The sequence below is a fragment of the Antechinus flavipes genome, chromosome 5 (assembly GCF_016432865.1).
Source record: "Antechinus flavipes isolate AdamAnt ecotype Samford, QLD, Australia chromosome 5, AdamAnt_v2, whole genome shotgun sequence".
Taxonomy (NCBI): domain Eukaryota; kingdom Metazoa; phylum Chordata; class Mammalia; order Dasyuromorphia; family Dasyuridae; genus Antechinus; species Antechinus flavipes.
Window position 1 is genome coordinate 52,900,632 of NC_067402.1, and position 24,714 is coordinate 52,925,345.

The 24,714-nt window shown below is 38.2% G+C and overlaps 1 protein-coding gene across 1 annotated transcript in view; it reads right to left on the reverse strand.

Annotated features, from left to right (window-relative positions):
* The window catches only part of CUBN (cubilin), a 282,230-nt gene that overhangs the window by 173,006 nt on the left and 84,510 nt on the right, over positions 1-24,714 (reverse strand). Inside the window, exon 27 of the mRNA XM_051963617.1 lies at positions 7,290-7,440. Within this exon, the coding sequence (XP_051819577.1) occupies positions 7,290-7,440 (151 nt within the window). The remainder of the gene's footprint in view (positions 1-7,289; positions 7,441-24,714) is intronic.

Sequence of the window (24,714 nt, forward strand, 5' to 3'; positions counted from 1 at the left end):
AAGCCGACATTGGTCTTCATTATCACAGCCTTGATCTGTCTCTGAACCTGTTATGTCGGCTCTCCCTCTCTCTCTCCTTTGCTAAGACCTTCAATCACTTAACCCCTTCCACTTCAGCTAGCCCGTTAATTCCCTTTTGGTTCTGTTGCTTTTCCTCTCTATCCTGGACTCAAAAGACAATTACTTCAGTGCAGCCTCTCAAGGCTCTCTTCCCCTCTCCCATGTCATCTCGGTCACCTACCCAGCCGCAGCTGTGTATCACCCACCATGTCCACTTTCTTTGGTCACACTCCTGGTCAGAGGAAGGAGTCATAGCCATCCCTGATCAATCCTAGACGCAGGAAACTTAGTTTTTACAAGATATTCCTTGCTCCTCATTAGTATTAATCCATCTCTCATTCTTCTCTAACACACTTCAAATAGTATTTCAAACTTTGTTTTTTTTTTGTATTCTTAATCCCTAGCAAAGGACTTGGCACAAAACAGAAACCAGAGTGAATTGACTTATCACCTCCCCTGAAACATCCAGCTTCTTTCTCCCTAGTCTCAAGAAGTAAAGTGGCATTTAACTTTGGGATCATGAGCCCTCTTAGACCCTATAATGGTCCTAACATCTGTCTCCCCATTCTTTTTTCCAGTTGGAGCCATAACCAGATGGGGATTTGCCGGAGGCTAGTTTTTTAGCCATTGCCATTATGCCAGATTTACGGACAGCAGTCACTTTATTCCTTCAAGGGAAAAAAAGGAACAACTCCTGGCTAGTTGGGGAACTTAATGTCAGGACACTGAGAGTGGAGATGAACCCAATGAGGAGTCATGGTTCCTTGTTCTAATTGTTGAGGCCAGGACTGATCCAATCATTCTGTCTCTAAAACCTGAAGTCTCCGATCTACTCTGCTTTCTCCCCTTGTAGCATCTTTAGCTTCTCACTCTTTGCCATGGAATCCTTCCCTTCCACCTTCAAAAAGGCCTCTCCATCTTGTCAATAATAATATGAAAAAACTCCCTAAGATCCTCCTATCTATTCCTCCATTTTTATTCTTTTTACTATCAAAATTGCAGTTGTAGCTGAAACCAGTATCTTCTAGTCCAAAGCATCCTGTAGATATGCAAAATATCATAACTGTCTACTACCAAATGCTCAACTCTTTGGCAGTTTCAGCACAGCAATTCTCAATCCCTGAGGGGTAGGAGGCCAGTAACAGGGCCCGTGAAATAAGCCAGAAAGAAGAGAAGGAGGATTCAGGAGAAAAGAAAAGAAGATCAAAGAATTAGGATTTTTTTGTATTTTGTACTTTAAAGAAGTAAGTAAACTTCGGAAATAAAAATTTTATGGAGTAGTAAAAATGTTATTATAATTTTTGTTTGTTTGTTTGTTGTTGGGCCTTTTCCTGGTTACTGGGGAATACTCTTCTGCAGACATTGCCTTCATTTCCTGTTGATCCATTCTCTTCTGAAAATCTTTCCAATCTAACTTCCACTTTCATAATTCTACTGAAATTACCCTTGATAATTACCAATAAACTTTTCTTCATTTACCATCACTGAAACTCCTTAAAATTATTTTCTCCAATTTTTCATGATACAAAAGTTTTCTGATTCCACTCATATTTCTCTAATTATTCTTTATCTGTGTTTTGTGTGATTCCTTTTCATCCTCTCACTCCCTAACTTTAGTTATTTCCAAAAACATCTGTTATTTCTTCTTCAATATTCACTCCCCTCAGCTTTCGAATCTAAATAAGCACTTACCCGAACTTCCTATTTCCCAATGACTACAGGAAATCCCCACTTGGATGTCTCTTTGTTGCCTCAAAATCAGTGTCTAAAATTGCATGTCAGCTTTTTCTTAAAACTAGCTCCTCTTTCCAACAATCCCTTCTCTGTGAGTTTTTTTTCCCCAGGCATTATAATTAGGAAATTTGGACTTATGTTTGAATCGCTCTTGTTGATAATATCCATCTGTCATAAATTCTTGATATGTCACCCTCTAAAATACCTTTCATATTCACTGTATCCTCTCCAGTCCCACTGCTTCTCAAGAACTTTCTTCCAGTTAATAACACTGATTTATTTTATTCTTGCTCCCCATACTAAAGACCATGCCCTGGGGAAGTGAGGGCCTACTCTGGGACTATAAACCATGATCAAATCAACTAAGCCAGTCAAAACTTATTGTTAAAAAAGTTTCTCTTTTTAGTATGCTTTTTGGTCCTGCATTTTTTATTTTATGTAATTGAAATGATTTCTTTTATGATCACTCAATGCCTCTTTCCTGTACCAGCCTCCTCAGTTAGTCTCCCTTCCAGCAGTCCTGTATTTCGCTCTCATGTGAATCCTTTTAAAATATTCCTTTCCATCACAAAATATCCCCGTTCAAATCTGCAAAGATTTGTCTACCAGGGTCAGTTTTGCTTTGGGGCTACCATAAGCTCTCTTCCCATACCTATCCCCACCCAGCTTCCTACCATGACCTCGAAGGTGGTCTCTGAGCCAATCATACCCATCTTCTCACTGTTCCCTATATGCACCATCTTTTTTTTTTTCACAGCTATATTTCTGTTCTGCTGATTGCACTTCTCTAGAATAATATGTTTCAGAATAATAGAACTTCAGGGGTGGAAAGGCCCTCCAAAGGCAGCTAGCTAGTCTACCTGTGCCTGATCAGAAAGAGAAAGCCCCCTGGCAACATCCTGACAAGTGAGCCTCCAGAACAGGGGTTCTGAGCTCACCTGTTTTCTTAAACATTCTGATTACTGTATTCAGTATATGTGGTTTCTTTTTTAATCCCTCTTATTTTATTCTGTTTTTAAAAATCACTATTCTGAGAAGTGGCTCATGGGTGTCCCCAGACAGCACAAAAAGGGTCCAGGCTCCCAAATAAGATGTTCTCTCGAGTTTCATCTGTCCATGTGCTTAGTTCTTATTCATCTTCCAAAAACCTGCCTTATGATGCCTTTTCCACAAAGACTTCACCAATTACCTCCATTTTCAAACTCTAATTGGCTTTGCCAGGACCACACACTGCAGACTCAACAAGCCACCCACAGCTGACACTCCACGGGCCCACAGCTCAGCAAGATGGTCAGTCAACACGGTTCAAACAAGCAAAACTCTGAAGAAAAGTAAACTCGATCTTTATCACCACGTTTAAGACAGTTGATCTGAAGAATAAGAAGCAGAGTTTGCTGTTTGGATAACTGGAGGGCAAGGAGAACTAAAATGAGGGGCAGTGAGAGAAACTGGCGCCGGATCATCCCCATCAGCTTCTTCTCCAGGGTGAAAAAGAAGGGTTTAGGACAAAAGGGACCCGGCCTACCTACCACCAGCAGGTTCACAGGAGGCAAGAGCCGGAGCTGGCTGGGGCTGACCCGGGCTGGGGGAGGAGGGCACGTGGGGAAGCTTTGGGAAGGCACTGGCCCGGTGGATTTCTGTCAACTCCCGCTGCTTTAGAAAGTCATTGAACAGGCCAAAGGGAAGATAAAACGCAACCGGCACCCCTGTCTGGAGGCTGATGTCATCCTTCTTGACAAAGAAAAGACTTCTCCTTTGTGAAGGTACAGGGTGACATCACCTCCCCCACCCCCTCCGGCCCCCCTCCTCCACTTCAGTCCTCCCTCCCCCTGGTTCCCAGCTGAGGAGCTCACTCCTTTTGCATGTTATTCTTTCACTCCCAAAGCTCCTTGACCTTGCTTGAATGCTGGATTCCACTCCCTGGTGAAAGAGAGGCCTTTGGGGAGCTGGCAGCCCACGGGGATGAGTGTCCAATGGGGCTGAGCCTAAGAGCCTATTCAGAGCGGGCGGAAAGCCGCACTCCCTTCGGCCGGGGCCTCTGATTCAGACACCGGACAATGCTGTCAGCGCTGAATGCTGTGAACTGATTCCCCAGACAGAGCTCTGTGGCCGTGTCATTATTTTCAGGGAGGGACCCTCTTTGGGAGCCTGCATAATGACACAGTCATGGGGTTTAATCTGCTCCTGCAGCAGCCCCTCTGTTAAAATGCTCCAGCAGATAAAGCGCGTTAGGAGATCCATGTCCTCAGTGCAGCCTGGAGCCTTGTGTGCTCCACAAAAGGGAGGACATTTTTGTAAAGTGTTTGTTTATTAATTGACTCACTCAATAAAAGGGGGATATGGCTTCTCGTCCTGCAGAAATACTCAGGAAATGATGTCACTCTTATTCTCTCAGGGACAGATCAAAAATGCCATGACATAGCTGTCCGTGGAAGGAGCAGGAGGGACTAAAATGAGATTTAATATTGATGCAATGGAGACAAATAGGTGGGAGTAAAACGGAACATCCCCTCATTACATCTGGGCAGCCCTCATGTCTCAACCTAATTCTGATTCAAAGGAAACTCTTTTGTAAGGAGGAATAAGTAAATAGGATACTTATCCAAATAAGTAGGATATCTTGTAGTCTCTCTTTTCTGTCATTATTCAAGGACAAAAAGTCTAGCTGATCTTGTCGATTAAAGCATTTTTCTATTTCCATTCTTTCCTCTTGTGCCCCTTTTCCTTCTCCCACTGGCTAATGTATGGGATGTAGGGAAAACACAGATGTGTACCTAAAAGCTTTACTTGGACATTGTAGAGCTAGAAATTGTATGTTTGGGATTGAAATGCATTACAAAGACAGTTCAGATTATTCAATTAACCTTGCACATAGGTTTAAACCACTAACCAATCCCTGCCTCCATTCTCCTTTTTTCTGGAAGCTCTTTTCTTAGACTCTGACTTCTAGACACTTCTTGTTAAATCTCCACTTCTCTTTGCTGGCACTACTGCCCCATCTTTCCCTTCTTTTAATCTCTGACAGAAAAAGTCCTATTCTTTAGGAGATTCCACATACAGACTCTCCTATATACCTTCTGGTTGAAACTGTTCATTCAGTTACCCCTCTAAATGATAAGATCCCACAATGCTGAGTAAAGGCATGATTGAGAAGAGGGAAATGATTTAGGATTTCGAAATCAGGGATCTGGACTTGGAAGGGACCCCACATAGTACATAGTGGATCCTACTTATTTTAAGAAGTAGGGAATCAGGACTAGCACTAGGATCCTCTAACTCATGGTTTTTTTTTTTTTTTTCCTTCTAGGGAAGGTCTCAGAGATGCTATCTAGGATGTACCAGTTACAAAGCACAATCATTATGACCCAAGCTTTGTTTAATTCAACTAACATATTAAGTATTTACTATGTACAAAGTGTTAGGTACTAAGGGCACAAAAGCAAAAGTCTGTTGTCAAAGAGCTTGCATTTTTAATTAGGGGCAAGGAAGAAAAGTGGCCTTACACAGAAAAGGTAATTTGAGAGAGAATAGAATACTAAAACTAGGGGACAGGAAGAAAGCTGACTAGTAGATGCCCAACCTACATTTAACTTCTCACCATGACTCAAGCCCCTAAAATATGAACTTCTCGAGGGCTGAAAATGCTTTGGTTTTGGTTTTGCCTTTTTATCTCCAGCACCAATTCCCAAGTGGACTTGACTGAACTAAAATAATTCTGCTCTGTAGCTGCTACTTACTGACTTCACATTTTAGGTTCTGGACTTCCTTAAAGCAGCCCCTGACTCTGAACCAAGGGATTCCATTTTCTCTCTACTTCATCCCTTTAGCTTTGCCATTAGTTCCCATGAAATGATTCCCAGAGCATGTGCAATTTATTCAGTTATTCTTTTCTTCTGTTTCTTTCTTCAATGAGCCTGTCTTATCCTCATTTATGATATATTTTTTATTTTATTCTTTATTTATTAAGGAAGTCATAATTAACACGTACATACTAAAGAAAATTCCCATAAAAGTTTTCTTCTGTTTAGTTTGACAGACCAAAGGCAGTACAATTACACTGTAGCACATATTCTCAGAGTCAGCAATTCACAATCAAATTTTAGGGCTATTATTTTGCTATACTTCACCATGATATCACAAAACTCCCTGAACTCGGGCATATTTTCATATACATAAAAGAAGACAAAATAGAAAAATGCTCATCTAAAATGATTGTGTAATAGTAATGTCATAAAGAACTAATACTTGGTCTCCTTCCAGTCTCTGACCTCTCCAATATCTCTCTTACCCAGTGGACAAAATAATCTTCCTAATGATTACACAGTTATAAATCATAGAGTTTCAAGACCAGAAATGGGAGGGAGCTCAGAAGACATTGAATTCAACCTCATTATTTTTCAGAGGAATAAACTGAAGAAGTCTAGGGGGATTAAAGCCAGAAGTAGGACTTTCCTTTCCAGAGTCACTATTCTTTCATTTCTCTGCTCAAAAATCTTCTATGATTTCCTACCACCTAAAAAATTAGACCCCTTAGACTGGCCCCAACAATTCAGATCTAACTGGTGCTTCCTCCTTTATTTCATATTAGTCTATTCTATACAGTCCACTTGGCCCTTTTATATTCCAGGAGAACAGCATTAAATTTTAAGCCCTGACCTTGACAAGTTGTCTTTTCCTCTGTGTATTTGGTACTCTAATACCATAGGTACTAACGGCTCTCTCTCTGCCTTCCACAATTCCACTTGTGTGTCATGGCCTCCAGAAAGCTTTTGCTGATGCTCTGTGGTAACAGGATGCTCATCTTCCTCCTCAGATTTTTGTTAAACATGTTGACTTTCACTTTGCCCCCAATATACCCTATTGTGCATTATACTTATTTGTGTGCATGTCACATTCCCCTTGGGGACAGGGACTGGGTCATTTTTCATCTTCATATGAGCAGCCCTTGGCACAATGCCTTGGTCTTAGTAATCACTTAAATATTTGTGGGATAAAATGTGCATTTCTAATACATAATAACCTATGTGAGAAGAAGGGTAGCAATAGTAGAGAGAGAACTGGTGTTGGACTTGGATTCACATCCTATCTCTTATATAAGCTGCTGTGTAGATTTGAAAAAGTAATCTGGACAATTCTTAAAGGCTTCAAGTTGCAGAAAAAGTACTGATCTACATTGCACAGGAAGTTTTCTCACCTACTATTACCTGTAATCATGAAATAACAGGTCCACTTCCTAGCTCTACTTTTAACATTCATATGATTTTTAAAAATGGGATGTGAAAGGGTGTGGCTGACGACCCAACTCCCAGAGCAACAGGGGAGGATCCAAGCCTAAAGCCGAGGGGTAGCAGCAGCAGACTGGACAAATAGAAGGACCCCCTGCTCCTGAGGCACCAGAAGAAAGGCAGGAAGGAGGTTCCTACCTGTGGAATATGGGAGAAAAGGAAATAGGGAGACTTGAACCACAGCAGAACTGAGTATGACTCAAACCTTACCATTGAGGTTCCAGGACATTTGGAATCCCATTTCATTATGGCCAAGCCAGTCAGTGTAGAAGATCACATGCAACTTGGACCCTGTGGTCGACCCGGAAGGGGGTAGTTCTGTTCCACAGTAACGGGCTATCAGTTGAGGTCCATCATACAGCTGAAAACAGAGAAGAAGCTGCTTGTGGTAAGAGCAATTTTACAAGGTTAAAAACCTAAGGTCTGCTGAGTTAGACACCAAATGCAAAAGCCTGCCACGCAAAGAATTTGGTTTTATTTAAAACTAAGAACAGAAGGGAAGAAACTATTGAAATAACTGTGGGAAGGAAATCCCACAACTATTTATAAATTGATGTTGGAATCCTCTACATCAATGACACTTAGCTTTTGGGAAGTTATGACATTGTTTCTTTTCATATGGGATATTCTACTTTTGAGAAGCACCATGTTGTGGTCATTCAGTCAGTCAACAAACATTTATTGAGTGCTTACTGTTTGACAAGCCCTGTGCTAAGTGCTGGGGATATAGAAAGGGGCAAAAAAGCAAAAGGATACAAAGGCAAAAACTCAAGGAGTTCACAATCTAAAGGGGACAACAACATGTGAACAACTATTAATAAATAAACTACATTCAGCATAAATTAGAAACAATATGATCCTTGTAGAAAGTGATATTTTATCTGGGACTTTGAAGAAGTCAGGGAAGCTAGGGGATAAAGAACATTTCAGACTTGGGGGCCAGTCAATGAAAATGCCTCAAGCTTGGAGATGGAGGGTCTCTCTTAAAAAACAGAAAGGAAACTTAAGTCAAAGAATAGTTGGGAGTTGGAAGAAGGAGTGTATGATGTAAGATGATTAGAAGTGGGGAGGCAGATTCAAAAGGGCTTTTATCACAAAAGGAGGATTTTATATTTTATTCTAGAGAAGGTGATAGGGAGTGACTGCAGTTTATTGGCTAGGGGGCTAACATGATCAGAGTGCATTTACAGGAAAATCACCTAATCATAAAGTAAAATATAACCTGGAATGGACAGAAAGACTAACCAACAGGCTACTGCAGTAGTCCAAGGGAGGGGAAATGAAGGCCTGCCACAAGGTGGAAGAATTGTCGGGTGGAGAGGAGACATATTTAAGAGGATGAAATGGGAAGCCGTTAGCAAGAGATTAGTTATGGGGGGGAAGATGTGAGAGAGTGGGAAGGTGAGGATTAGCTTGAGGGACTAGGAGAACAGTGGAATTCTTGATAGTAAGAGGAAAGGTAAGAAGAAGGGGAGATTTTTTGGGGGAAAGAGAGTCCATTTTTAGACATGTTCAGTTTAAGATATGTAGGGGACCTCCAGTTTGAGACATCCAATCAGCTATTAGAGATGTTAGGCTGAAATTCAGTAGAGGTCAAGGCTGAATAAATAAATTCGAGAATGAGTCGCATAGAGATGATAATTGTGTTGTGGAAAGAGAATAGGATCAGGAGCAATCTTGTCATAGAGCTAGAGGTGGGAGTGACCTCAGAGGCCATTTAGTTCAATCCTTCCCACTATAGAGGTAAGAAAACTGAGTCCCAAAGACCCAGTCCCTTTGATTTCAAAGTCATTATTTTTTTCTGTAAGATCATGCAAACCTGGTACAAATCTCAGGTTCACTTCTTACTATCCATGTGACTTCAGGCAAGACACTTGGCCACTCTAGGCTTCATATACTTATCTTTGAAATAAAAGAGGTCAGGCTATGAGCTTCCCTTAGGGTCCATTACATCTTCAAATGATTCTGTGAGTTTATAGTACTCTCATATAAAATTGTTAAATTAAAATAATTAATGGACTTCAATATGTCCTTTTAGATCTCTTAAGATAGTCTAAAACCACAATAAATCACTTCTTCCTTTAGTTCCAGAAGGTAGAACTAGGAACTATAGGCAGACGTTTCTGAGCTTTAGATTTTGGCTCAATGTATAAGAAAACTTCCTAAGAAAGAGAGTGATCTAAACAAATGAATCAAGCTTAGTTGGGAAAGAGTGAGTTCTCTGTCACTGGAGAGGATTGGGCAGATTTGAAATGAATCACTTGAGGGAACTTTGTACATTGTACATTGAACATTGAATGAAATGACCTTTAAGCAGAGATATGCTGGAGCCAGCTCTGTCCTTCCTGACTTAAATGTTCAGTGTGAGTAGTTAGTTATTCATACCTCAGCAATGGGCAAATTGCTAAGGGCTTGAGTCTGCTGATTGTCTAGACTTAAAGTAATGCAGATGTATGGATATAGTGTTAATGTTAATGATTAAATTTAATTGAACTTTAAACTGGGAACACATTGCTTCACGAGAGAGCTGGTTGTTAAATATTTAACAGTACATCATTGCTTTAAGACTCCTTTCACTATTGAGATTCTAGGAATCAATGATTAAAATAACTGAGTCTAAAAAAATAGAAATCAAGAGTTATAATATGCTTATTGCCCTTAGAAAGATAAGATCACACATAGCATAAATTGGGGCAGAATGGGACCTTATAGAGTAGTTTAATTACTCCTTCTTTTGTCCCTTTTGTAGGTAAGAAAATAGAATTAAAGAGATTAAAGGATTTATCCATGGACTTCCAGGTGGATGAGGGAGAGTAGAATTTGAATATAATATACATCTTCCAACTTCAACAACACTATTCCCCATCCTGTTATAATGAAACTCCATTCCCTTAAACAGCCTGGTAATACAAATAAAGGGATTTGACTTCATTTTCCTATGGGCTTGTGACTGATGTGACTGATTGTTCACTAGAACAGATCCTTAAGGGAAAAAAAAAGATAGTTTAACAACTTGATGGGTAAATAGAAGAAAGAAAGAAAAGTTCTAGCACAAGAATTTTATTATATTTGTGAGTTCTTCTTCCTAACAAAGCATCCTTGGTTTGCTATATCCCCAAATCCTATCTCTGAAGGTGATGAGCCAGAAGATTGACACCCCTGTGATCTAGGAAATTCTGCATTCACTCCTTTTCAGAAATTTCCATTTTTAAACACTTAAAATCCAGCTGTGCTTGAACTAAAATACTGGGAGCCATAAAATTTAAAGTGTCTAGTGGGATTTCTGTACATGCTCAGTTATTTACACACACACACATATATGCACACATAGGAGATATCAAATCTTGTGACTGGAGCTAGAATGGTGGGATTGAGAGGAAATAAACTAAAATTTTGCTGTTTTAAATATTGCAGCAAGTATATCAGCTACCAGCATGTGGTTGTAAAACTTGAGAGCCCAATGATTGTACAGGAAATGCCATCTACTTTAATGAGAATTCATCTGTAATCATATTTGGACTTTATATAGCTAGTGCCACCACCATTGTCCTAAATCTAAACGCGTCCCTGGAAGACAGGTATCTGACAACCTTATCAAGATTGTGGAGCAAGAGGAGAAATGTGTCCTAATCAAGGACATCCAAAAAACCAGAAACAGAAGAAGTCATAAATCCCCAAATTCCGATGGCTCATCCTGAGCCGTCATCAACTATTTGTGAGAGAATGTCAAGCTTGTGAGGCTTTGGGGAAGCTGGGGAAGATTTAAGGATGGTGGGCAGCCCAAGAGCCCCTTTTAATCACTCTCCCTTCAAAACATTCTAAACATATGAATAAAGATGAGCTTAATTTATCACCCATCTCTCTCCGGCTTATTTCCCCCCACTGTTTTACTGAATGTGGGTATTCACTATCAAGTTTCTAAGTTTCTAGATAGATACTTTACAAGAAAATAAAAAGGTCTTATGGGAGAGAGCTAAAAGTAGAATAGACAAGGAAAGAGGCGGGTTAAGAGACCTTTGGGTCTCTTAGATGTGAAAAATGCAAAGCTGCCCATGTGAACAATCCTGTCTTTTGCCTCTTGAGAAATGTTGAGGTACACTAGAAAGTTCTACAGACTCAGAATCTGAAGGCTCAGTCCAAATCCTGATTCTGCCCAACTTAATTTGATTTTTATGAAGAATTGTTGGACTTGGAGTCAGGTAAACCTGGATCTGAATCCTGCCCCCAACTTTATGAATAATGGAACTACAGATATATCACTTAATTTCTTCTGAGTCTCAGTTTCTTCACCCGTAAAATGAAGAAAATAATTGTATTGACTTCCTCCTGGAAGGGTTTGTCATGAAGTTCTGATGAAATAATGTCTGTAAAATACTTTGTAGACCTTAATGACTTTTTAATGTCATTTGTCCCCTACACACACACACACACACACACACACACACACAGAGAGAGAGAGAGAGAGAGAGAGAGAGAGAGAGAGAGAGAGAGAGAGAGTGTGTGCCATTCCCTAGAGGATAAAATATAAATTCCTCTGTTGGCATTTAAACTCTGATACTCAATCTGGCTTTGCTCTGCCTTTCCAAATCTGTGCTCCAGTTAATCTGACCTTTGCATTTCTATACCTTCACCCATGCTGCCTCCCATGCCTCTGATGGTTTTTTTTCTTGCTTCTCTCTCTTAAAACCTTTTAAACCCCTGGAAGTCTAATAAGTCTTCTTCAATTCTCCCAGGTGTTTCAACCCCCCAAATCACTTCCTACTTATTTTGCACACAGCATATATTGACTTGTCTATCACACTTAGTCTCCTTTTGGTTTTTGTATTTCCCAGTCCTGAGATATACTGAGACAATTAGGTGGTACAGTAGATAAAGTATTGGAGAGAGATTCAGGAAGATTCAAGTTAGAATCCTGCCTCATACCTCTACAGTCATACAACCCTGAGCAAGTCACAATCTCTTTCTGCCTCAGCTACCTCATTTGTAAAATCAGAATAACACTAGTACCTACCTGCCAGGGATTTTTGAAAATCAAATGGGATGTTCTTTGTAAGGTATTTTGCAACATTCAAGCATTATATAAATTCTAGTTATTATGGTTATTCTTGGTTGGTTAGTTGTTATCCTTCATTCTTGAAAAGAATCAAAATGATATCATTTTCTTAGAGTCAAGTTACAAGGTATCCTGATCAGAGCAACACAAGCTCAGGATGCTTTACCACAAGTCGGGCACAAATAGTCCCTGTGAACATTTGGAGTGACTTCTCTAACTTTGTGCATCTCACTTTTCTTCTGAGCTACTTCAATTCTGCTTTGTTCATAGAGCACGGCACCTTCTCTGATGAGGGCACGCCATGTTGGGCGACCTGTGCCAGTGTCTCCCATGTCACATAACACTACTGTATACCTGTGAAATCTGGACAGTCTCCCAGCACCACATCAAGGAGCTGAATCACTTCCATTTGAATTGTCTTTGGAAGATTCTAAAGATCATCTAGCAAAAATAAGTGTGAGACCCTGAAGTCCTTTCTTGAACTCTACTGCAGAGAGTACAACTCCATTGGTCTGGCCAAATGTACACTAAAAGACTGTTTTATGGGGAACTCACATGAGACAAGAACTCACATGATGGATGGGGGGAAAAAGTGATATAAGAACACATTCATATATATATATATATATATAATAGGTTGATTGATTATTTGACTTAAGCTACGTCCCTAATGCTCGGTTCCATGATATATAAAAAGAGGCTCTGAGTCACCTTCTAACTCTGTAGTTGTAGGATCCTAAATTACAAGGTGTGGGGGGAGCAGGTCTCAGAATGGATTGAATCAGAGTACATGAGACTTGGGTATTCTCTAAGGTTACCATTTAACCTCAGGACATTTGTTCCAGGTTAGAGTCTCACTGTGCTTTTAATTCAGTATGATGTTTATATATCCAAGGATCTTATCATGTAAACTTAAAATACCTCAAACTCAAAAATAGCAAATATAAAAATAAATGTAGTTATTTCCCAGGCAAGGTTGAACAAGAAGAAAAATCTCATACTGCCCAAAAAAGGCTCCTTCTCAACTTCAGTACAAAAGTTGAACTATTTCATTTGAATTCAAGATGGATGAGATGGGAGCCTTTTGCAGCTGAAATAATGTACCTTCCCAAACCCTTTACAGGAATATTATGTAAATTCTTGAGAGGGATAAGAAATCTATTAGACTCTTACACCAAAGTCAAGAATATATCTGTGCTACTTTGGATTCACCTTATATTGAGCAAATGAAGTAGGTACTAGTGTTTCTCAAAGGCCTCATAGGATAGAAGGCAAGCCATCTATTCCAGTCTTTCCTAGCATATAAGATTGTGGGATAAGAGGACTAGCAATTAACAGGGGAAAATGAAATCTATATCTGATGCTTCTTTGGGCAGATGTTTAAAAATAGATGTTAATAAGGTCATTGATTGATTTGCACAGTACAATTTCCAATGAATAATACAGAAACCACACTACTCCTGAAAAAAAAAAATGAGTTTGAGTCTACCTAATTTTCAGTGAGCAAAAGAAATTATCTTTTTGCACCCATGCCGAGGGGCAAATGTTACCTCCTCCAACTGTTCCCGCTCAAATTCACCACACAGAAATGAAAAAAATCATTTTTCAAAATATACAAATGCTGGTTGCCATAGCAAACACTGGGGCAGCCCTAAGGATTCTTTTTTTCAGAGCCCAATGTTAACCACAGGACATTCAAATGATCTGCCAACTGTGACTCATGCAGACTGGGGGAAGGCCTGCTAGCTCAGACCAAATAAAACCACTAGACTGTTTTCTTCACATTTTTAGAGGGCCCAAAATGTCAGACAAGTTATTGATAACCTCATCATCTTCATCATCATCATTCTAGCCTTTATAGGATATAGTGTATGGACACTTTATATACCTTGACTCATTTGACCCACACAACCTTGTGAGGTCGAGGCTATTATTATCTCCATTTTACAAATGAGGAAACTGAAGCATAGGGATGGTGAGTGACTTGTGAGGGAACACACAGCTGGGGAGTGTCTCAGGATGGATCATACTCAGTTTTTTTCTGACTCCAAACCCTACATTCTATCCACTTCCCATTGTAATTTTGATGGGGAGTTCAGGTTAGTCTTAAGCCAACACAAGGGAACTTAAGAGACGGGGTTTCTTACTTTGGATTTCCAGAACTGATTTCTATAAAAATCCTTATGATGGTTCCTGAATTGGGGAATGGGATGGAGCATGTGTGGGCTCCATGTGCCCAAAATGACAATGCATTTTCAGGTTATAAATTTCAATGTATTTTCAAAGGGGTTTTCTGGAGACAGTGGAAATAATCATGCTCTTAAATAATACTTGTTATTAGTTACTCTGTGTGTGTGTGTGTGTGTGTGTGTGTGTGTGTGTGTGTGTGTGTTTCAATTAGCCCAACTAGTCTTAGTGCACTTGAAGAGGAAGGAAATCTTTTGGTGTTGGCCATATTGACTGATTCTAATATACTTTCTCTGCTTGGATCAGAGAAGCTTGCATTGGTAACTTCCACACTAGGTTAGGATTGGAAGTGATTTTTGTGCTACTTATAAAGTTCTGTTTTCAATACATAAATTGTACAAAGTGAAGTATGCAAATATATGGTTAGTGCAGATAGGCTGAAAGTACTGATAGGTGTGCAATAAACCAAAGAGATATCAATGTTATCTGAGACAGCTGGGTAGGATAAAAGAACAAAGCTTTTATAGCTTTAGAGAGGTATTTCAAAGGAATCATTTGAATCCACAATTTGTATGGATGAGAGAGCCAGATTCAGCTGACATGAATCTAATATAGTTCCTAGTAAAGACTGGAAAATAGAATTATGAATATATTGCAATAGGTACAAAAATGGACCTTTTAAACTCATATTTACGGCTATTGGTTCTTGTTTGCAAAGTTGCATTTCCATGAGCTAAAAACCCTTTTTTAAAAAAAATATATAAATATATTCCAAAAGTAGAGAATAGGGGATCTCATTTTTTTTTATTGAATCCCCAGTGCATGGCCCACTGATGGCTAATAAATGCTTGTTAGTTGATTATTTGACCTAGTTCCATTCATTTGTGCCACTTCTGTCAAAATGAAGAGAAAGTATCTTTCACTTCATTGGTAAGAAGAAAGACTGAGCCACTAATTTACTGATTTTGCTGGGTTCATATTATTGATTCAATGACTGATATTAAAATTCAGGTATGAGTTCTAAGCTATACTGTCTGTCAGTAAATATTATTCTTATAGTTTCCATTTTTTATATTTATAAAAACTGGATAATTTTCAAATCATGTCTTACTTTATATAAAAAGGAAATGAAGATTCTTTTTTCTTCATGGTGACTTGATAAATAGAAGGAAGCTAGTTATATAGCTCTATAAAATCTCATTTCTGCTGCTTGTTTCCATTTGAATAGATAACAGGAAATATTACATGGTTTTTCCCTCCAAGGGTTTACCTTTGGTTTCCTAAAACCACGAAGGGGACAAAGCTTTACATCTGACTGAATTCATACATGGGAAATTTATCAAAATTGTTTTGAGAGACTATTTCATTTGACTGAATGTACGTCACCTGTTGTAAGTAGGCAAGACACCTAAAATGAGATTTTTCAACTAGTACTCTAATACTTCACTCATCAACTATGGAGAAATGTGTATACAAAATACCAGATAAAAACACTTACATACTTAGGAGAATCCTGTTTTTTTTCCCAAAAGCAAATATGGTTTTGACCCACAAATATTTAAAGGCTCCATACCAAGTAAAAAGGAACACCAGGAAAGTGGGGAGATTTTTCAATGACAAACAGAAAGAAATGAATCTAAAAATACAGAAAAGAACATTTCAAAATGTCAAAATGTTTTAGCTTAAATGAAGTATTGAAAAGAAGTATAGAAAAAATATTGAAAAAGTATTGAAAAAAGTATTTAATAATGGTTTGGACATGTATACTTGTTTTGTATTTAATTTATACTTTAATATATTTAACATGTATTGGTCATCCTGCTATCTAGGGGAGAGGGTGGGGGGAAGGAGGGGAAAAATTGAAACAAAAGTTGGCGATTGTCAATGCTGTAAAATTACCCATGCATATGACTTATAAATAAAAAGCTATTAAAATTTTTTTAAAAGTATGTTTAAAAATCCACAATCTACAATTTCTAGGAGGACCCAGTTTCAGCTTGAGCTTTGACCAACAGTACATACATGGGTTTCCCAGATTCTGCCACCCTTAACTATATTTTCATCTTATATGTATGTAGAGGGAACACTCAAGCCATATACACAATGCTAAAACAAAAAGAAAAAAGCAAATACAACACAATCATGAAGCTGAAGAGAACTTCTTCTGATCCAGCACTTGAGAGAGTTCTGCAAGTCCATAGAGATGGGCACTCTGGTCCATTAATGCAGTTACTGAATTCCCTGAAGTGGTCCCATGATTTGAATCTGCACTGCCTATTTCCACTGAGCTGGGACATATGATTATGTTTTGCATAATTATAACTTCAGACAGTGGGGATTTGAATGCTTGTGACCACTTCAGGGAGTTCATTATTCACACTAATCTGGATCTAACTTGCAAACCTCATTTCTCTCAAAGACTAGATTCCCAATGCTTCTGCCCCTACAACACCCCAGCTACATTAAATGTAAAAACTGCATTTCCATCTTTCCAGCTGGGATTAACAGGCAACAGCTAGGAAGTAGCATGGCATGACATAAAGAATGCTGATTTAGAGTAGGAGACAGTGGGTTTGAGTCATGGCTCTGTTACCACCTAAATGACTTTAAACTAGCCATTTTACCTCAGTGAGCTCAATTTTCTCATCTGTAAAGAGAGGCAGTTGGACTAAAGTCCTTCTAACTATAAATATAAGACCCTGTGCATATGTACAATGATTTACAAACTCTTCCCTCTCTTTTTGTAGATTTTACTTTATTTTTAATTGTTGTTGAGTGTTTTAGTTGTCTTTGTGACTTCATTTGGGGTTTTCTTGGCAAAGACACTGGAACGATTTGCCATTTTCTTCTCCAGTCCATTTTACAGACGAGGAAACTGAGACCAACAGGTTAAGTGATTTACCCAAAATCACACAGCCAGTAAGCAGGTGTCTAAGGCTGGATCTGAATTCAGGAAGATAACTATCCACTGTACCACCTGCCTACTTTAAGCAGCCACTTTTTTTCTTGTTCTCATCAATGTCTTGAATATATATGTCAAAGGAAAAAAAATTGATCAATATCTAAAGATTCACTTTAAAAAATAAATATCCCCCATCTTTCTGAGGGTCCCCATTTGGGATAGGAAGAATTCATATTTTTATGAAATTAGCCTCTCCATTTCAGGAGATCACTGTATCCTTCTGTTCTATGCTACTGTCACCCACATTTCTCTACTTAACAATGAAAACTGATGTAAATTTCCCTATTTTCTCTCCATACAGCCTTCTGAAGATTGATGGTGTTGGTATATCTGGCATTTGGATTCACTTGAAAACTCTACTTCACTACTCCTTCTAAAGAGAGAATTTGTGCACTCCGGAGCTGCGACAGGTCTTTTGCAGCTGAAACAATTAATTTAAATGTTAAGGAGAAGGTTGGTGCCATTGGAAAAGTGCTGGATGAAGCAATCAGAAAACCTGACTTTGGGGTCCTAATTCTACTGGAAGAAAGAATTTTTAAAAAACTTTTTTAAATGTGTTTTTTTTCATCTGTTAAATGAGGAAATTGGACCAGGTTTCTCTTAGAGTCTCCATCAGTTCTATCAATTTTTCAAGTTTATGGGTGCTGATGGTGAAGATGCTGCTCTTGCAGAGGAGATGAGCAAATTCTAAACTGTAATAATACATAGGACTCAGCTCAAACATCACCTTTTTTCTGGAAGCCTTTTCTGCTCCTCCCCTTCCCCCACCGAAGCTGCTGGAGTCTCCCCCTATAAGGTTACCTTCCATTAAGTACATATCTCATATGTATCTATAGACTGACACATTCTCTCCCCATTAGAACGTGCATCCCTTGAGAGCTACTTTTTGCCTTTCTCTGTATCTTTAAGCATTTTGAGCTGTGCCTGACACATAGTAGTCATTTAAATGCTTGCTGGTTGATTTGATTGAGCATAAGCCATATTCAGGTTTTACATAAGCCAAATTTGGACTAAAAGTACAGCCTATATTTGGATCAATACAAATAAAACAGAAGCCAGACCTCTCCAACTAGAAAATGGAAAATATTCCACTTTGGTTCCTTTCCTGTTGTACAGTGATTCCAAAGGAAACTACCACCATTGGCAGATAATGGATAACTAAATAAATCTCACATCCCCCTAGGGAGAAATCAAGGCATAGTAGAAAACCTCCTCTTTTGTCTATGGAACAAAATGACTGTTCAAAGCAGAAAATCCATCTAAGGAGTTTTGGTTCTGAGAAATTGAATCAATGAGTTTATAGTGGAGCTAAAAAGTCAATTTCAATAATAAAAGAATGTCTTCCCCATGGGGATGGAGACAATCATCAATGAGAGTAAATTACAAGCATAACAGTCCCAGTAAAAGGCTAAAAATGAAAACGGTTTTCTGCAGCCATACACAAAAATTGTTCTTGAGTATTGATTAGAGTAGGAAGTAGACGGGGCTGGGGGTGGGGGGGAGAAGGCAAGAATGAGGGATTGTCTGATGGGGAAAAGCAACTCTAGTTGAAACCATTCCTCTCTGAAGCTTCACAGAAATCATCTTAGCTAGTCAGACAATCAAAGAAAATTCCAAATAAACAGAAAGAATAGGACACCATCATTTGAAATGTGCTGCTGTGACAAATTGGTTATTTATGGAGACGAGAGTCACTTGCATGGTCCAGAGCCAATTCCCCAAAGTATATTGGAGGGATTCCTCTCCCCCACTCGACATTTTTTATGTTCATGAAATCTACTATAATCTTTCATATCAAGGTCAGAAATGGGGAGAGTTTGTAGGAACATTTTTTTAAAATTGCATCTTCTAGGAAAAGGCACTGTAAGCTCTGCCTCAGTGAAGTACAAGGAGGAAGTTAGAAGGACTTTACATGTTTAAGCTAACTATATTCCATGTTGTTGACACCTTCACTGCTCCTCTTGCTCTTCTTTTTACTTCTCTTCCAGACCCCTCTGAATCCCTGCAACTTAGCTACCTAATTCCTAAAAATAGAGTGAAAGAAAAGGCACAACATGGAGAGGTGAGAGAGGAAGACAGATTGACTGTAAGTTAAAACCAGTTTAAAACAGGAACCCATTAAAGATGATGGAACCTTACAGGTCATGTAATTCACCATTACAGCGGGAGCTCCATGAGCCCAGAGCCTCTCTTACTTTTCTGTTTGTATCTTAGCAAATAGTAAGTACTTAATAAATGCCTCATTCATTCATTCATCCATTCATCATATCCAAACTTCTAATTTTATAAATCAGGAAAGTGAGATCCATTAAAGGGGCAATGACTTATTTGAGATCATATATCTAATTAGTAGCAAAATGGGGATAAGGAACTAGGTCTTTTGACTTTTGGTGTGTTTTACACTCTAGTAGATATCTCTCAGTACCCCAGCCCACCTTCAAGTCTATTTACACAGGTGTTAGGGCTATTAGGCTGTGACAACCATTTGGGATTCCATTTGGAGTGTTTCTAAAAGAATCCCCTTCAACTCCTTTAAGTTTTAAGAGCTTTATGTTTGTTTTTAAGCACAAGGACAGTTTTTGTCATTTAACAATTGTAAAATCCATACTGCCAGCAGCACCCATGTGGGCTGGAGGGTCCATCGAAGGGCTCAAATAGGTCAGACCCCCAAGGGATAACTTTATGAGTTTGCTTTGCTTCCACTGACATCACCCTCCATCAGGCAACAGATCTTGTACAGAGATGCCAGTTTTCCCAAAGGCAGAGGAAAAGTCACATTACTGTGTGCTGGCAGGGTGGGGCCAAAAAAGCCGAAAACATGCAATCCCAAACTAAAAATAAACAATTAGTCACTGACTCTGGACCTCTCTCATGTCAGCAAGAAAACCAACCAATTCAAGGCAGCATCCACAGTTGCTCAGTGCCCTTCTGAAGCTAGCTTGGCTTCAAACACAGACCACAAGGCTAGTACCCCTTCTAATGTCTTGCTATAGTTTCTGGGTTTCATTCCTATTCATACATTTTCATTTCTGCTTTCTCCAGATAATTCATATTTAGAGATATAAAGGCAGACTCATGTTTCAGAAAGAAAAGTTTCAGCCTTTGGGATCTGTGGAGAGAGTGCTAAGTACACACCCAGAGGAAATTATCAGTTGGTTCCTGACATGCAGATGTTACTTGGCAATTTTCTGCTTCAGCCTCAGAATTTTATCATATTTCAGGAGGGGAGATGATCAGCTGACGTCTTACAATATTTATGCTGTCTTTTATTACAATCTTTTTTTGGTATCATAGGAATATATGAAGAAAATTAGTCCATTAAAATGTTATTACTCAAAATACAGTTAATTTGCACCAGCATGGATTTAAAAATATGTTTAAGTCTTCTAGCTTTTGTTATCAATGGAGAATTAATCTCAAGGTAATTCCTATCTTGTTAATTCTTATCAAGGTAATTCTCCATTAATAAATTATTTTTAAGGTATTGGGTAATAAAGACATCCTAAAAATAAATGTTCAGACAGTTGTACTTGAGCCATTAAATGACTAAATGACTTCCTGGGGGTTAAGCGAGGTACTCAGAAAGGTTGCCTCTCTATGGAAAATACTAATTAATAAATATTTTCTTCTACAATGCAGTCCCATTTCTACCTCTAACAATCTGTAAGAGGAAAACAATAGCTTGTACTTTTATTAATCTAGCTTCCTAGAAACTAATTTACTGGTAAAGATTGATGAAGGCACAGATGAGAATATGGCTCACCAAATGATATGGCCATGCATGTTGTACATCGGAATCAGCATTGTCTTGGAATTATCCCCATGATAGATAGTCACATAAAAGAGGAACGTGGAAGCAATTTTGTAAATGCATGTTCAGAATATAAAGTATTCGCTGTGGGTAGGTGAATACAAACACAAGAAGGCAGCCATCTAAAACTTCTTTGATAATTTGAACCTCCAAGGACAGTGCTCCTCTGATGGCCCCATTGCCTCACCATCACCTAAAAATCCCCCTATTATCACACAATGATCTTGATGGTTTTACAAAAGGCATAATAAAAAAGTCTCCTTTTTAGTCAGAGTTATTGACCCTGCTAGGAAGCTAGAAGGTGCCATAGTGCACAGAGGGCGGAACTTGGAGTCAGGCAGATTCATCTTCATGTCTCAGACACTTACTAGCTGAGTGGCTGTGGGCCAACTCACTTCACCCTGTTTGCCTCAGCTTCCTCATCATATAAAATGAACTGGAGAAGGAAATGTCGAACTATTCTAATATCTTTGCCAAGAAAACCTCAAATAGGCTCACAAAGAATTGGACACAATTGAAAAATGACTAAAAAACAGCAAATTGACCCTGCTTATTGACTACTGAATGTGGCAATCAGGAGGATTAAGTTTTATGGATCCATCCTGCCTGTGACTTACCAGCTTATACTTCACTGAGAAAGATGGAATGTAAATATAAAAGGGAAGTAAAAGATGGAAGCTCTTGGCCTTTTCCCACTTAGGTTCATCTGGGAATCAGAGAGGAGAAGGCTAGCTTGTTGACTAAAGTGTAGAAGCTGAAGGATTCCTTCCTCCCTGCTGAAAAGAAAGGATGTGATTCCATTTCCTTGGAATGTTGCTACAGTGGAAGATCTCTCCCACTTCCTTGAAAGGAGATGAAATGAAGTGTTGAAAGCTTCAACCCTTCAAATCCTCAGAACAAAATCCTTCCATGCTGGGAAGGACGTTATCCTTTTAGTCGGGGGCAGGGACTCTGAATAAGACTGCTATCATTTTTGCTTAGGGAAATGAGGGCAAGCATTAAAAGAAATCAAGAAGGATTGGGAAGGGAAAGAGTTGCATTGGTAATTAAAGGTGGAGAAAGTGCATTTTGTGATTAATGGTCTTTTTGCTGGATCAAAGAGTCATCAAAACCATTTGGACAGATAATTATGATTGTGCTTAATTTTATCTTCCTCCTGGGAGAAAACTAGTACTATGTGATGATGCTAGTCCAGTGGATGAAGGATGTATGGCTATTAGACAACTTCCATTAAAGAATGCTATGTTGGACAATTAAGTTTTCCCTGATACTTAGTGCTACTCTCTCTAGTGATTTAGCTGGCATCTTCTGTGTTGACATGTCTGCCAACTCAGTTGTAGGCTTCCATTATGATCCTCTTCATAGCTCCTGTCTGGCACTTTATTTGCCTATCACTTTTACTAAATTAAGGTCTCCTTTTGTATTACTTATCTTTGTTTGTTCCCCATATCTAGTATAACTTACACATAGGAAGTGTTTGATTTTTGATAATGACATCAGCTTTGGCTTGAATGGGTCCAATAATGAAAAACTGACTACTCCATAAGCCAACTTGTTCCAATTTTGGCTGAGCCATAAATTAGCCTCTTTAAAACGTCCTTCCATTTGTACTGCTTCTGTTAGGTAAAATCTACTTCTTTGTCCATCACTGTCTCTTTCTATTTGTCTCTGTTTCTCTCTCTAAAACACTTTGCCTGAAGTTCTTCTCATTTCCTTCATTTTCTCTCATGTTATATTTATTGGTGGTATGGATGCCTTTCTCCCATTTAGTAAAAGCTTCTTGAGAAGAGGATTTGTGATGTCATAAGCAATAAAAGGAGCATGAAAAATTTTACCTATCCGATCTACAGATATGGGAAGAAGTTATGATTAAACAAGCGATAGAGTGAATCAAAGGAAGTAAAATGGATAACTTTGATTACATAACATTAAAAAGAGTTCTGCATAAACAAAATTGGAAGGAAAAAATAAATGGGGGGATGTTGTAGGAAATTTCTCTGATAAATGCCTCATTTCGAAAATATACTTAAATGTCGTGTATTTTTTTTAAAAAGAGCCATTACCCAATTCATAAATGATCAAATGATATGAACACTTTTCAAGAGAAGAAATCAAAGCTATCTTGATAAAAATGCTCTAAAATCATTATTAATTAAAAGAATTCAAATTAAAAACAACTCTGAGGTTACCAACTCACACCTAGAAGATTGGCTAACATGACAAAAAAAGGAAAATGACAAATGCTGGAGAGGATATGGTAAAAAAAAAAAATAAGTATACTAATGCATGTTGGTGCAGTTGTGGTCCATCTATTCCTGGAAACAATTTGAAATCATGCCCAAAGGGCTATAAAATTGTGCATATCCTTCAACACTGCAATACCACTACTATGACTATATTTCATAGAGAGTAAAGAAAAAGAAAAACACTGAGAGTACAAAAATATTTAAAGCAGCTTTTTTATGAAGACAAAGAATTGGAAACTGAGGCAATGCCTGTCAATTAGGGAAATGGCTAAACAAATTGTGGTATGTGACTGATAGAATGCAACTGTGCTATAAGAAATTATGAGCAGGATGGTTTTAGAAAAACATGAGATAACGTATGTGAATCAATGCAGAATGAAGTAAATAAAATCAAGAGATCATTAAGCAATGCTGAAATGAGAAACTGTGAAAGGCTTAACTATTGATTCAATACAATGATTCAAGACAGTTCTGAAGGATTCATGATAAAAAATGCTATCCACTTCCAGATAGAGAACTACTAAACTTTAAATATGAATTGAAGTATAATTTTTAAATATTTTATAATATATTTTGCATTATTTCACATGTATGATTAATATCCTATTGCTTCCTTTCTTAATGGGTGGGGAAGGAGCTAGAAAAAATTCAAAGAATTTGGAACTCAAAAAAATTTTAATGAATTTTAATTCATTCAATAAGGGCAAGCTGTTTATATCCCTACATGAGAAGATGATACATGTAATTCTTAAGAAAAGTATCTCTATTAAGGCAACTAGAAGGAGCACATACAGACAGAACACATGGATATAAGTTGACTTTGATGGTATGATATAAAAAATAAGGATGAAAAGGAGAATTGGATTGAGAGAAGAAAGGGAAAGATAGAATGTGATTAATTATTTTACATAAAGAGGAGATATGAAAGACATAGAAGGAAAGAAGTGGAGGTAACCACTGTTTGTATCATACCCTCATCAGATATGGCTCAAAAAGGAAAAAACATAGATACTCAGTTGGATATAGAAATTTATCTTTCCATATAGGAAAGTAGGAGGTGAGGAAGATAAGAAAAGTTCAGGGGTTGGGGGGGGAGGGAGAAGGAAGAATAAAAATAGAAAAGAGAGCAGATTGAGGGAGGCAGGGGTCATAAACAGAAACTGATGAGGAGGAACAGGTAAAAAGAGAGAGAAAAAAAGTATAAAAAGAGGGAAAACAGGATAGAAGGAAATAGAGAGTTAGTAATGATAACCGTAAATGTGAATGAGATGAATTTTTCCAAAAAGGAGAAGCAACAAAGTAGAAAATAAAATCAGAATTCTAAAATATGTAATCTATTAAAAACACGATAGAAGCAAAGAGATACATACAGAATA